Source organism: Misgurnus anguillicaudatus, chromosome 11 (genome assembly GCF_027580225.2).
Source record: "Misgurnus anguillicaudatus chromosome 11, ASM2758022v2, whole genome shotgun sequence".
NCBI classification, from domain to species: Eukaryota; Metazoa; Chordata; class Actinopteri; order Cypriniformes; family Cobitidae; genus Misgurnus; species Misgurnus anguillicaudatus.
In genome coordinates, this window is record NC_073347.2 from 29134833 (window position 1) to 29149637 (window position 14805).

Sequence of the window (14805 nt, forward strand, 5' to 3'; positions counted from 1 at the left end):
TTGTGCATATTAAACAGATTAAAAAATAAGTAATGGACGCTTCTTTGATTTTAAAGTTGCATGCAAGATCCATTTGGCTCAAAAAATCGAGGGGCACGTGCCTGCTCAAGAATATTTTATTTGGTAGAAATTGTGAGTGTGGGGCCTTCAAATATTGTTGGGGACAATAGACGTGGCTTGAAGTAAAAAAGGTTGAGAACCCCAGGTTTGATATGTAAACATACAAGAAACAGTGAAAATGTTACATAAATCATTTGTTACCAGACCTTTTCTATTTAGGAAGAATTGTAAAGGCCTACTACCCTTTATTAAAATGGGTAAATAAACATTTACTATATTTTTAGGAATTAAAAAATATTAAGAAAGAAGACTTCATTATTCTGCACTAGCCTAAATGAAACCAAATAGAAGCATACTCCTCATATATAACTTGTACAGTAATGTATATATTATCTGAAACACGATAAAAAGAAAAGCAAACTTAGCTATCATTTAAAAATACAAATGAATCCTCATGCTATAACATGTTCTTTAAAATAATGATTTATTTATCACAGCTAGGACTCAACAGTCTTAGGGTTAGAAAGAGGCACTTCTGCAATATAAGGTGACAATCACAGCTGTTTGTATACAACACAAGCACTTTCTACAAACATAAGAGACATATACACTTTGGTTTTCAAGTGGAGTGGATGAGAGACCTGAAGAAGATTCATCTTTAAATATTCTGTCAATATTTGTCATCACATGATTATCATCACATTTAAGTGCAATCACATCAGTAAGATTCCTTACCTGATTAAAATAAAGCCATTACACAAATTATTATTACACTGATCAGATACCGATCTGAAAAAAAATGCTTGTCTCAATAAATGATAATAAAGTTTACAACTATCTAAGAATTGTAATAGTAAACACACTAACAACTAGATATATATGTGGTATTAAATTAATGCTTTGATTAAACTTATAATCAAACAACAAAACGGCTGAGAAAATAAATATGAAGATGTTTAGCATAAATAAAACACAGAATTTCAGTTACTGTAGGTTTGCATATACTCTGGTGTAGTTACAACTAATGCTATGTACAGGCAATAACAAATAAGAAGCTAAAGCACCTTTAAAAGTCATCTTCAACAGTCACACCGTCTTCTCCAAAGAGAAACAATAAACCACTTCACGTCTGTAAACTTTTCGAAGCCTTGTTTAAGTCAATGAACGGAAACATCTAGCAGTTATGGTTTCAACAAGTTTTTCAATGCCAAAAACAAAAATTAATGCAAAACTGCATAAAGTATGACAAACAGATGTCTTATACTTCAAACACAATGTTCAGTCTTTTTAAACTCGTATTGCCTGACAGAACAGCTCGGCGTTCAAGCCAACAGAAATTAGTATTACACAAACAGCAGTCGAACACAATGACATTACCTGAGGTCTCGGCTACATTTTTGTCTATTAAACAATTTGCTTTCACATTTTGGAACATAATAAATAAGTCTTCAGTATTTAATAAAATAAATTGTCACCAGAAAATAATTAATAAAAGAAATATCCCTAGATTTGGACCACATGAGGAACAGTATATTTCTCACCCTGAGATTTAACCCTGATTGTGTCAAACATTATTGCCTTCACATCACACCCGGTCTATCTGTTAAAGATCTGATTCCAGCCCCTGGTCGCCTCTGTTAGATGTCTCTGTCCGTGACCTACCCAGGCCTCTTGGTTTCGGAAAAGCCGTCCGCAAAACCAGCATCTGAACGTAGGCTGTAGTGCGACGCTATCCGACAATGCTGGTACCACGGTATACTTCGTTCCACAGACTCTCTTCAGCCTCAGTTTCAGGCTAAATCTTTCTTTAACCGTCCCATCCGGCCAAGCTCTCCTACAGTGGGACACGTGACAGTCAGCTACTCCGTTATTCCGAAAGGCATTGCAGGAAAACTCAGACAGGGCGCTGAGAGTTTTTCGAGACAGTGAGACTCGACGCACGGCTCCTTTGTGTTTCTGGATGACTTTCATGATATTCGTGACCTCTGGAATATCGGTGTCAGGATGGTTGAGAACTACGACAGGTTGGTTATCACGTGGTACTTTAATGAACTGTGAAGTACAGTAGGGTTTCAGTCTAAGAGTTCTCAGGACATCTCGAGGAACAGGTTCCCAGTGTAGGATGGATGCAGTGATGTCACTCTCTCCTAAACTCGATGGCTTCTGGGATTTGGTATCAGCTTCTTGAGAGTCTTTTAACAACACTTCTATTACTTTTTTCTGGTTCAATGCTGATTCGTACAGTGATGTGAGAGGAATGCTGGACTCTGTTACGCTGTGATTGTGAGATTCAACGACTAGAGGAGCAGAATTACAAGAATCTGTATTAGCAAACAGGGTAGAGAAGATGTCTGTGCTGATAGGCTCAGATTGCGAGTTTGTACCTGACAGAAAAAAATAAAAGACAGAATTAACTCTTTACCGGCCCCAAAAAGGATATTTAGACTTTGCGGCACACTTTAATATGTCTGAAAGTCATTGTATTAGATGATGTATTAGAAGTATACTCCAAAAAATGCTGGCTTATTTTTAAAACATATTTAGGCCAAATAGGCACAAATCCAAACGTTGGGTTAAATTAACATATAAAATGTTTGTATTTGACCCAACCATTGGTTAAAACATCCCAGCAAAGGTTGATTTATAACATAACCACTGGGTTTGTCCCTTTTTGACCCAACCACTGAATTTGTCCCTTTTTGAACCAACCATGGGTCAAAAGCCCAGCATTTTTTTTAGTATAGTATATGGCTAATCAATATATTGATATTTAATATATCACTCCTTGTTATTTATGTTAAGGGAAACACCACCGTTTTCAACATTTTACTATGTTCTTACCTCAACCTAAACGAATTAATACATATCTATCTTTTTTAAATGCGTGCACCCCCAATCCCTGTACAGCGCTTCGTGAATGTGTTAGCATTTAGCCCAGCCCCATTCATTCCCATGGTTCCAAAAAAAAGTTTATTTTGTGCCCCCATACTTACTCGTGTAGCTATTCATGTAACAGTCTTTAAATAAGGAAAACATGGAAGTGTTTGGTGGCATCTAAATTCATCTCTGTTTGGAGCCATAGGCATGAATGAGGCTAGGCTAAATGCCAACACATTCATGAGGCGCTGTACAAAGATTAATGCTGCGTTCACACCAGCCGCGGTAGAGGCATCAAGCGCGAGTGATTTCAATGTTAAGTCAATATGAAGACGCGTTGGCGCACATCTGGAGGTCTCGCGGCGCGAATGAAGTGTTTAGCGCAGCACGGTAGACGCAATTCCACCTCCTTCGCACGAATGGCGCAAATTAAGTGTTTGCCGCGGCAAACGCAAGAGTTGAAAAATTTGAACATTGGCGGGAAAACACGCCTAGTTAACCAATCAGGACCTTGCTCTAGTAGTTACGCGATTACAGGAACGAGCGGAGTCGCAGAACCCCCTCCCATGACGCAAATTTCCGCATGAATGTCTCGATGACTAGAATTTTACGTGCGGCTTTCATGCGCGAATGAATCGAGTAAACTCACAATGTTCAAGCGCCAAACTAGACGCGGTAAATGCAAATTTGACGCCTCAAACGCGGCTGGTGTGAACCCATGGTAAAAGGGCACACATTGAAAAAAGATAAGTATGTATTAATTAATAAAAGTTTAGGTAAGAACATAGTAAATTATTGAAAACGGTGGTGTTTTCCTTTAAAATGTTATTAAAAGGGATAGTTAACCCAAAAATGAAAATGCGGTCTTAAAGGGATAGTTCGGCCAAAAACGATATTAAACCCATGATTTACTCACCCCCAAGCTGTCCGAGTTGCATATGTCCATCGTTTTTCAGACAAACACATTTTCTGATATTTTAGAAAATATTTTAGATCTTTCTGTTCATTAAATGTAATGTTACGGGGTCCAGCAATAGTCCACGACCTTCAAGTCTAAAAAAGTGCGTCCATCCTTCACAAATTAAATCCAAACGGCTCCAGGATGATAAACAAAGGTCTTCTGTGGGTAATCCGTGCGGTGTTGTTGTAGAAATATCCATATTTAAAATGTTATTAACGTTATAAACTACCTTCCGGTAGCGCCGCCATTTTGGAGTGATGCGCATTCAGGATGAGAGCTTACGCAGCGTACAGGTTTCTCTGCTGCTGCTCTGTGCCCCCGCCCTCCGAATTTGTCATACGTCACTAAGAAAAGTTCGTACACTACGCTAATACTCTCTCCTGAGTCTAAGATGGCGGCGCTACCGGAAGGTAGTTTATAACGTTAATAACATTTTAAATATGGATATTTCTACAACAACACCGCACGGATTACCCACAGAAGACCTTTGTTTATCATCCTGGAGCCGTTTGGATTTAATTTGTGAAGGATGGACGCACTTTTTTGGACTTGAAGGTCGTGGACTATTGCTGGACCCCGTAACATTACATTTAATGAACAGAAAGATCTAAAATATTTTCTAAAATATCAGAAAATGTGTTTGTCTGAAAAACGATGGACATATGCAACTCGGACAGCTTGGGGGTGAGTAAATCATGGGTTTAATATCGTTTTTGGCCGAACTATCCCTTTAATTTACTCACTCTCATGTTGTTTACAAATGTATTTTTCTGATGATCCCAAAAGAAGACATTTTTATATACTATGGAAGTATTGTGATAAATGATGATGAAGATATTTTGATAACATATGGTAAGCACAGGGTTGACGGTTCCTATTGAATTCCATAGGAATGTTTTTCCTACTATGGAAGTCAATGGTTACAATCAGCTGTGTGCTTTTACCATCATTTATCAAAATATTTTCTTTCAAACAGGTCTAAAACAGCATGAGGTTGAGTAAATTATGACAAAATTGAAATTTTGGGTGAAAAGTCTGTTCCACTTTTTACTGGTAATGCCATCATTTTCAATTGCTGAAAAACTGTAGGCATTATTTTAAAATCCCAAACTATTGCATATCATAATATCAAATTAAATATTTTTTATTATTTAAATAAAAGACCCAAACCTTACAACCAGAACAACTAAAATATAACTAAAACTTCATGATAAACCTTTAAAGCTTACTACTATCTTACTTGTCACTGAAAAAGCTACTTAACTACTAAACTGATGACTTCAACTTGTGTGTGACTAAAGACATTTAGTGTGTTGCAACTAAAACACACATGTATTGCTTACCTCCGGTGTTAGGCAGGCAGTCAGTGCTGTTATCTGAAGATATTGCGAGATCAGCGGCTGGTCCATCCAGTAAATGTTTGACTGTTGTTAATGGCAGCTCGTCGGCAGCGCTGCGTGATCCTCTCAGAGCTGTTAACATTTCACAGTCATACTGACCTATAGGGAGCAGAGGATCTCTGGGGTCCATGTTGTTTGTGCACTCATCGCCACTGCTGTGGAATAACAGATCCTCAACTCCACTTTGAAAATGACAGAAAGATTCACTCAGATCTTTCAAAGGAGAACCATCAAACTCTGAGACCAAACAGCTCTCAATGCACGAATCTGTGTTCAGAAACTCCATTTCTGAAGTATCTTCCTCTAATCCTTCATCTGTGATGTTTGAATATTTTGCTGGATTTTGCTCTTTCTCAGACACCAAAGGTACAAATGAATGACACCTCTCTTCTGATGAACCTGTATCAGAAGATGGACATGAGGCCAGATCACTATGACAACCAGAATCTCTTTGGCTCGTGGTAAAGTTTTCCTCAGACTCAATGTGGGCTTTGACTTTTTCTGTATTTGGATTACAAACATCCTCCACAGCAAAGGGAAATACTTGCTTCAACATGACTCTGCTTTCTTCACCGCTGACTGAATTGCTGTTAGGGTCCGATGTAACATTATAGCATAACAGCGGCTCTTTGGTACTTTGATGACCTGCTACATTGTGATTGGGATCTCCTGAGTCACTGATGTATGTGTTGAGATCTGTGTGGTGACCAGCATCTTGTCTTTTTCTCCTCTTAGCAAATGCATAAAGATAGTCCTGCTGATCTTCACATTGTCCCTGAGTCTTCTTAGTCTGAGATGTCAACTCACCATCAAAGCCATTAACCAATGTCTGATCATTTGGTGTCGGACTGCAAGTTCCACATTCAACACCCTTTGAGGCCAAAATATGTTGGTTGCTCGTTGGAATGACTTTGAGGACCACATGCTTTTTTCCATCCACCATCTTAAACCCGACCACCTTCGTAGTGCAGTCTGGGGGAACAGATATGTTGCTCGTTTCTATAAGACCAGTGAGCTTATCTTTCCCAGTGTTACGCAGGTCTGGATGGGGTGTACTACCTCGTCTTACTCTTGGCATGGAGGGTGCAGTCTGGCTAAGAGAAGTGAAATCCTGCTCGGTTTTGAGGAATACAGGCCATTTTTTACCACCACTTACTGTCCTTTCAAGAAACTGCTGCGTCTCCTCAAGAGTTTTCTCTGGATCTAACAAGACTCCATGATTGTCCAGCAAACCTGAGGCTGAATAGGAAGATACTGGAGACACCCAGTGTGCTTGAGGTTTTGTAAGTAAAATATTAAACTCTTGTTTGGATGCAGGTTCTCGCTTTCTCCACCAGTTTCTTCTACTCCATCTGTGACGACACGCGGCAGTCAGATGCTTCAGGACATCTTCCTTCTGTGCCGTACCTGCAGTTTCACCCAACAGGTCGCTTTTAGACCTGCCATTAGTAAGGTTTTCTTCATGACCGTTTTTTATTGGCGATGTGTTGGGCAGACACAAATGACACATAAACTGTTTGATCTCCTTGACAGAGAATTGGCATGTTTGGCAGTGGTATTGATCCTTCAAAGTGTGATGAGTTTGAAAGTGTTTGGTTAGTTGAGGAAATGTGAGCTGGATGTCGTCTTTACAAACCTCGCAAGTAAACATACAGTCCTTGTGTTTTATTCTGTGCTGTTGGAGCGTTGAGAATACTGGCGTGGAGAAGTCGCACACGTCGCAAGTGAACACTGGGCTACTTCCATCATGGATGGTTTTAAAATGCACTATTAATTCACTAGGCCTGAACGAGGTGCCGTCCTTGCATACCGAACATGAGAACATGAGTTTGTTCTTCGAGTTTTCCACTGCTTGACCTTGCTGGAGATTCTGAGATGGTTCCTCAAATGTTTCTGCAGCTCTTTGTCCATGTTTCTGATTTGTGACTTTCTTCTTCTGTTTCACAGTGTTTCGTTTGAAGGAAGACATAAAGGAGTTTTTCCTGAGTCGTAGACGTTTATGCCAGTTCTTTTCTTCATTCTCAACTCGAGCATCGGACTTGGCACAAGCTTCTGGATTGACATCGCCCACATTCATATTGGATGCACACAGCCCTAAAACAAGAGAAAATGTCATTTATAATAAAAAACATAAAATACTCTCAAACTTGGTACTCAAACCGAGGGGTGTGAGATGGTGCCAGGAGGCCCCAGTTTTATTACATTTTTATAATACAATAATTAATCAGACATTCTGTGCAATTAAAGATACAGTTTTTTTAACGACATCTAGCCGTGAGATTGCGATTTGCAACCAACCTCAATTTCGGACGCAATGAGAAGCTACGGTAGCCAAAGGACAAACATGTTGTAGTCTAAGACAATGTAGGTACGAAATGCGCTCTGTAGAACAGTTTGTCCATTTAGGGCTATTGTAGAAACATGATGGCAACTTCTATGGAGACCCGCGATGTATGTAGAAAAAAAACGGGTCATTCTAAGGTAATAAAACAATACAGTTCATTACATAAGGTCTTTATACACCACTAATAATATAGTTATAAATATTATATTACATTTCTGTCAAGAGATTCTTCTAAAAGTTACACATTGCACCTTTAAACCTCAAATACAGCTAATAACCAACAGCACTACATTGTATAATTTAATATGTTTTGTTTTATTTTATTCAAATTTTAAGTTTGAGATTGTTATGTCATAAAGTCACATTAGAGAGGGGCGCAAAGGGATGCGCCCCAAACAAGGGGGGGGGGGGGGGCACGCCAAAAAGTTTGAGAACCACCCTGCCCTACAAAGGCAAAAGGCAGTAACTTCGTTTTTGGTCAAAAATTACTAATTGATATTTTTGAGACATTCAAGACCTCCTTTATTATTTGCATTAGTATCTTGAGACAATTTTATGTGTTTTCGAGAAAATAAAAATAAAGAAGAAATTAACTGACAACTGAAACTCACTTTAAGTCTAAACTTTAAAGTCATTTTTCTCAGTTTCACACTCTAGCGAGTTAGGGCAGCACTGATCTATAGTAACGCTATTATTACAAATAAATGTTATTACAAACATTTCAGGGTAAATTACTTTGCAAAGATACTACGATATTGTCACGTGTAGCTGCACTAAGTTTGCTAAAAATATATCCTACAAATGAAAAATGACCTTTTACCTAAACTAGTATATCTCATTTTTTGAATGCACCTATAAACCTAATGAAAATATGCATTATTTTACTAATAGTTACTTTCATATAGGCTAAAGTGAGCAAATCTTATATTGGACAAACAAGAGTCAGCACAATCTTGTTTGGAGAAAAGCTAGAACCCTAAAAAGCACCATGCTAACACAATAACTCACAACCACACAATGTATCTAAACACATATGACTGTACCACTACAGTGCACATTTTTATGTACATAACAGTCCATATGGCAGACATATTTCAATATACATGAATAAAATATGACAAAAACACAGACGTGCAGACAGTGCACTTGGAGTTGCACAAGATAAATTACCAAGTTAGTTTGCACCTGTAGCGCAGGTCTTTCGTTATATCCTCTATCACAATGCAACGAACGCGTAATAAAGTTTTTAAAAAACGTTTTAGATCCATTTGACGCAATGTAATGAGTTTACACAGCACGCAGTCTGTATGTTTATGTAAAGTTAACCAACAAACATGTTTCAAACTGCCTGTCTCTCAGGTCACACTGTGCGCGTGCAACATTGCATAAATACGTCAAGAACTTTAATTTCTTTTAAAGTCAAAGTTTACTTCATGGATATCAGAGAACGCGTATGGTTGAATTAAAGCTGTAGAAGTGAATGAGACTTACAGCGCTTTAATCCTTTTAGCAGCGCGAGGCAGCCATGACACTTCAATCCGGGCACAAACACAACAGCAGCTCGAGGCTTAACAAACACTGGATTACCTGCTTGTCACTAAATACATGTCAATTTGATGACATCTACTGCGCTAAATATTTCTAGCAAGTTACGCAGTTTCTGTTTGTGAGTTCTTTGGCACATGCAACAGGACTTAAATTGTGTACAGCTCAAACACATCCTGCGCTTCCTCTATATATAGAAACAACAGTTTATTACTTATACTGTTGTAACTTACATTGATAAAGTAAAGCTGCAATATCAGGCAAGAAGAATGCACATATACTGAGAGTATAGACATTATTTGTTGCAAATGACACAAAAAGTATTATATTTTTGTATTTGAATAATGACTATTTAGGTCCAAATAACATTCATTATGGGAGATGGGAGGCAAATGTAACATTTGTAACGAATCAGTGATAAAAAGAAAACATATGATTAAGCACTGGAAAGGATATGATTACTTAAAATTTAGCTTACAATTTGCTACAAACCAGCATGTTTACATCAGTCTGTAGGTTTTACTGAAGGCATTTGTACACTACTGGCCATGAAAGATCGTACACCCTGCAGCTCATTGTGAAAAGAAGCAAATTTTGGGGGTGTGCCCCTTCTCAGCTGGACCCCATGAGCAAACTTTACCTTCAAGGACAGTAAGTAATGAGTGACCATAATCACCAGGACAATGACAAATTAATAAGTAAAAAAAAAGTGAAAACCTACTTAATACTTTTGAAAGATAATGTGAAAACATCTAAAACATACACATAATGATAATAATAGCAACAGTTTGCTATTAAATATGTGCTTATTTAATTATAAACTATGTGTGACCATTATATGCTGAAATAATGTTGTAGGCTGTTAATAAGGTTGTTGTTATGTGCCCTGTTTTATATTAAATCTGAAATATTTTTGTTGCATACCTGAAATTTGTACCATAAGGATTTAGCAGCCATACAGTATTTTGAAAAGACAATTATATGTTGACATTGGTCTTTTGGTAGTTTATACAACTGTTGTATAAGTTGTTAAATTCATGTTTCAGAAATGTGTGGTAAAACATTGTAAAGAATAAACAGCACTGCAAGATCTGTATTTTAAGTTAAAATAAAGAGGTGTATCATGAATAAAATATAAGGAGCTGGGCTTGGCAAATTAACTGTTAATGCAGTAGAAATAATAATTTTTAAAAGTATTTCTAAAATAATTGCATCAAATTTCAGTTTTGTAAGAATCATGCTCAACTTCAATTAATGTAAACAAATTTGTGTCAATAGGGTTTTTTGTATAGTATTTAAAACATTATTTTTGAAAGCCAAGATCTTGACAAAAGTAAATAACAATTAAAATAAAACTTAATTAAGTAAAAACAACAAACTAATCAACCAGCTTTACGTTAAAATACGTAAACTTCGTCTATTTAATGTTTTATACAGCGTTAATACAGCTGGGACAAATGAAGTGAAGGAGTAAAGAAATCTGCAGCAAAGTTTCAAGCACACCGATGACGCTGATGTAAGCTTCATCCTGATTAGTCGTTCACGGTGCGCTATATTTGTAACGCGCTCTTTCATTGGCTGAGATTATCAATGTGCTCACACTATTGTTACTCTGCTCCGGTGTTTTCACACACGCTGAAGAGCACTACGCGTTTAACTTCAGTTTTACTTTTGTGACCCCACAAAGTTTTTGTTGAAGTTTGCATTGCGCTGTCTGTATGCAGGCGTGTCCGTGTAGGGTAAGTGTTGTTCTGGTTTAAGCGTTCACTTAAAGTTTTAATTGTCTTCTCTTCATAGCGAGCATTTGAAATGTAAATATGTATGAAGTTGTTATCTAGATTCAACCAGATTGTCACGTTGTTGCGATCTGTTCTCATTTGGTGTCATCCAATACCTTGATAAAGAGTTGGGGTTGTTGTCTCCTCCTGATTGACAATCATGAGCTCCAGCAGTCTGATCTTCATCAGTCTGATTGTTTTACTAGCGCTTTAGTCTGTCTTGAGATGCACAGAAACGCTTCTGCTCAATGAATCTGATCCAGAAACATCATATTTCAGCACATCAATGGAGCTGGAGGGTCAGTGGTGGAAGGGGGAACTTGCAGAGGACATCTACCAGGCCCTGCGTTACAAAGTGTGTATTTCATTGTGATCTATTTTGTTTTGATGGCATGCATGTGCAATTTAAAGCAACAGTTCACCCAAAAATTACATTTCTGTTTCAGGAGCTGCGGTTGCCTGTGTACAAAGGCCAATCTCCACAGCTAAGCCTGAGACGATACTTTGCAGATCTCATTGCTATAGTAAGCAATCGTTTCAAGCTGTGCCCGGCGGCCAGACACCTTGCTGTTTATCTTCTGGACCTATTCATGGACCGCTACGACATATCAGTACAGCAGCTTCACATGGTAGCACTGTCCTGTTTGCTTTTAGCCAGTAAGTATTTGATCAATGCAGCATTGTAAAATCAGCTGAAATGTACAATGATTCCTAATTTAATAGGATCCTTAGTTTTGTCTGTTGTTTTATTTTCTTTAGTCGTGAAATCAATATTCAGACGTTGCCTGGTTGTGATGCTAACCTGTCTCCTTTTGATTTTCCAGGTAAGTTTGAGGAGAGAGAAGACCGTGTCCCAAAGCTGGAGACGCTCAACAGTCTGGGTTGTATGAGCTCAATGAACCTGGTGCTGAGCAAACAGGGTCTCCTGCACATGGAGCTGTTGCTTTTGGAGACGTTTCAGTGGAACCTGTACCTCCCCACGGCGGCCCACTTTATAGAATACTACCTGCCCGTCGCCGTGAATGAGTCGGACCTGCACGATGGCTGGCCGATGGCATGCATGGAGAAAACCATGCTGTACATGTCCAAATATGCTGATTATTTCTTGGAGGTCTCTTTACAAGGTGCCCAGGTTAAAAAGTTCAGCTGCATGGATCTTTTGTCAGTGTCAATCTGTTATTTGCAGTTATACCACGGGCCTGTTGAATGCTTTATTCTGATTGGTTGAGAAATGTTCCATGAGTGTTGATATTTTTTTGTAAAACGCACACCTAACTTGTCAAATGTCTTAATTCAACAACCCACCGAGTAGTTATTTGTTTTAAAGTGTAGATTTTTCCCCCCATTTTTCTTTTTTAACATAAATTCTTGCTGTTTGAAACGAGCATAAACAAGAAGAGGCATTTTTCTCACTTAAAACACATTTTCTCTCTTTTTTTCTTAAAGATCATGTATTTCTGAGATACGTTCCCTCTTTGGTTGCCGCAGCGTGTGTGGCTTCTTCTCGAGTAATCTTGCGTTTGTCTCCAACCTGGCCTCCACGACTCCAGTGTCTTTCAGCTTACAGCTGGGAACAGTTGTTACCATGCGTGGAGCGACTTTTACTGTGAGTTTGGCTTCATTATTTTTTTTCTGTGTTCAGAATCACTGCTTTAAGACAGAGCAGTAAATTATAAGAAAATGGAGTCTGCCTTAAGGGGGTCACACACCGCCCGCGCAGCTCAGCGCCGTTCTAAAAAACTTGAACACATTGCTTTCTATGAGTATACGCACACCGGCGCCGACAGGTTGCGCCTGTCTGCGGCGCCCAGCTACGACTCAGGAAGTTGCTCAAATCCCTGTTGCGCCACTCACATAGTTAAACATTTAATAACATAATATTTGTCCCAAATCATTAATAAATATCCTTGGCTGCTAACGTATATTTTGCATTTTTAAGTAGACGTGATCTGACGAAGCATGCGCTATTTAATATGCGCTTCCAGCTTACGATACCTCCGAGTTGTCCTAGACGCGACTCAACGTGGCACGACGCTGAGCTGCGGGCCGGTGTGCGACCCCCTTTAGTTTAATTTGCTGTCCCACGGGTCCTTGAAATCTTTGAAAGTTTGTGAATCTGGGGAAAATAATTCAAGGCCCTGTGAAGTTTTTGAAAATATACATACATAGATACAGGTCATTGAAAGTCCTTGAATCTATTTTATGCAAGGCAAAAAATCCATATTATTCCCTGTCTTGTGTAGGCTAAACTATTCGCTTTAAATGCTTATATCTTCTGTAAGTGAATACTGATTCATACCAAAATGCTTTTTTGCATAGTTGTGTTTGACACATGAAAACGTCTCGGGTTACGTATGTAATTGTTGTTTCCTGTGAAGGGAATGAGACACTGCGCCTCCCTTGCCATACTTCCTGCGTCCCTGTAAAGCCCTCTTTGGCAGTATTTCAGATAGCAATATACTTCCTGGCTCTCACGTCACCCTGTCTTTGTCGTTAAGCTTCACCATTGGTTGAATTTGATATACACATTCAGACGCACTTACCCCTGAAGGCGTCCCCAAAGTGTCACTGCAGTGACGCAGCGCGAGTTCCCTCGAAATGGAACTGTAACAATGTATCTTAAAAAGTAACACGAATGTAACCTTGCTCTCACTTGAAATGTATCCCCACATTTAGTCCTTGAATTTGAGAGTATTGGACCTGGAAAGTCCTTGAATTTGAAGTTAACTAAGGTGTGGGAACCCTGCCTGTTTTAACCGTTAAATATATTCTCTCTCTGTATCTCCCCCAGTGCCCACGACAGTGATGTAAAGGAAGCAAACAAGCAGAAATGCCAGCAGCCAAGCGCTCAGTCTGCGCAGTCGGTGTACCCTGTCCAAGGTCAAAGCGTGACTTTGCATCAGTACATTCAACGTCCAAACTCACAGTACGTCCAGCAGAACTGCCAGCCGGTGGTGGTGTCCGCTCCGGGCCCTGCAACATACTTGACACATACAGCCTCAATGCAGGTCTCCACAGCCTCTTTGCATGGGCTTGGGCAGACCCAGACCATGTCTGTACCAATGGATGCCAAAGTGAATATGCCCAATAGGGCTTATCAGGTGAACACACTGTACCCCTGCCCGGCACCTTGCTTTGACAGGTGATTGACTGACTGGACCACAACACGGCACGGGAGTTAGCTTTAATGTGTGCATTGGGAATACCAACACAGGATGGAAACCCACTGCTCTGACATGCTACCAATGGGCTGCTGAATTCTGTCTTTTTATTTTAAAGAATTAAGGTGAAAAGTGTTTGATCACTTTAGTGTTGATAAAGAGGTGGCAGGTAATCAGAAATGTGCAATATTATGATGCTCATGCGCATCACCCACTGAACTCGACCTTGTGCGATTTCATTTGTTGTGTTATGTTTACTGAATAGTAAAAATATGATTTACCGGCATGTATCGTAAAAAAAATATCACGCACGTGTGAAGTAACTTTGTACAAGAGATTACTGTGGTTTTTACTTACACAAGCAAGTTTTGCAACTGTTAATTTACTCTACCTCATTGAATGTAGACCTATTGTCTTGCGACCCTATAAATGCACTTTGATACAGTGTTAATTTTTATTTTAATAAAAATGCTACATTTCTGTTGTAGCTAGATTTAGTTTTATATTTTCACTGGGCTGTGTAGATTTTGGAGCGTTTAATTAAAAAAGTCACTGCATCCTTGTCAATTTTACCAAAGCCTACTGAAAAATCCAGCTAAGACCAGCATAAGATGGTAACTGCTTTTAGCTGGTTTAAAGTAGAAGTAAACTGGTTTAAGCTGGTCCTCCCAGCATGGCA

General features: G+C 38.9%; 2 protein-coding genes across 4 annotated transcripts; one reads left to right on the top strand and one right to left on the bottom strand.

The window, feature by feature from the left end:
• Positions 1 to 527: 527 nt before the first annotated feature.
• On the bottom strand, positions 528 to 11228 carry znf518a (zinc finger protein 518A). 3 transcript variants are annotated; one of them, XM_073873492.1, is made up of 3 exons: positions 11082 to 11228; positions 5242 to 7392; positions 528 to 2357 (listed from the first exon to the last, which is right to left on the bottom strand). In XM_073873492.1, the coding sequence occupies exons 1-3, from the start codon at positions 11149 to 11151 to the stop codon at positions 1657 to 1659; spliced, it is 2922 nt and encodes a 973-aa protein (XP_073729593.1). In that variant the 5' UTR covers positions 11152 to 11228; the 3' UTR covers positions 528 to 1656. The 3 variants fall into 3 exon arrangements, with proteins under 3 accessions (XP_073729593.1, XP_055025724.2, XP_055025725.2); XM_055169749.2 differs by having other exon boundaries at positions 528 to 2444; positions 11082 to 11225; XM_055169750.2 differs by lacking the exon at positions 11082 to 11228 and adding an exon at positions 9134 to 9388 and having other exon boundaries at positions 528 to 2444.
• On the top strand, positions 10754 to 14629 carry ccnj (cyclin J). Its single transcript, XM_055169751.2, has 6 exons — positions 10754 to 10926; positions 11245 to 11320; positions 11412 to 11622; positions 11790 to 12089; positions 12412 to 12571; positions 13757 to 14629. The coding sequence occupies exons 2-6, from the start codon at positions 11252 to 11254 to the stop codon at positions 14109 to 14111; spliced, it is 1095 nt and encodes a 364-aa protein (XP_055025726.1). The 5' UTR covers positions 10754 to 10926; positions 11245 to 11251; the 3' UTR covers positions 14112 to 14629.
• The last annotated feature ends 176 nt before the right edge of the window (positions 14630 to 14805 follow it).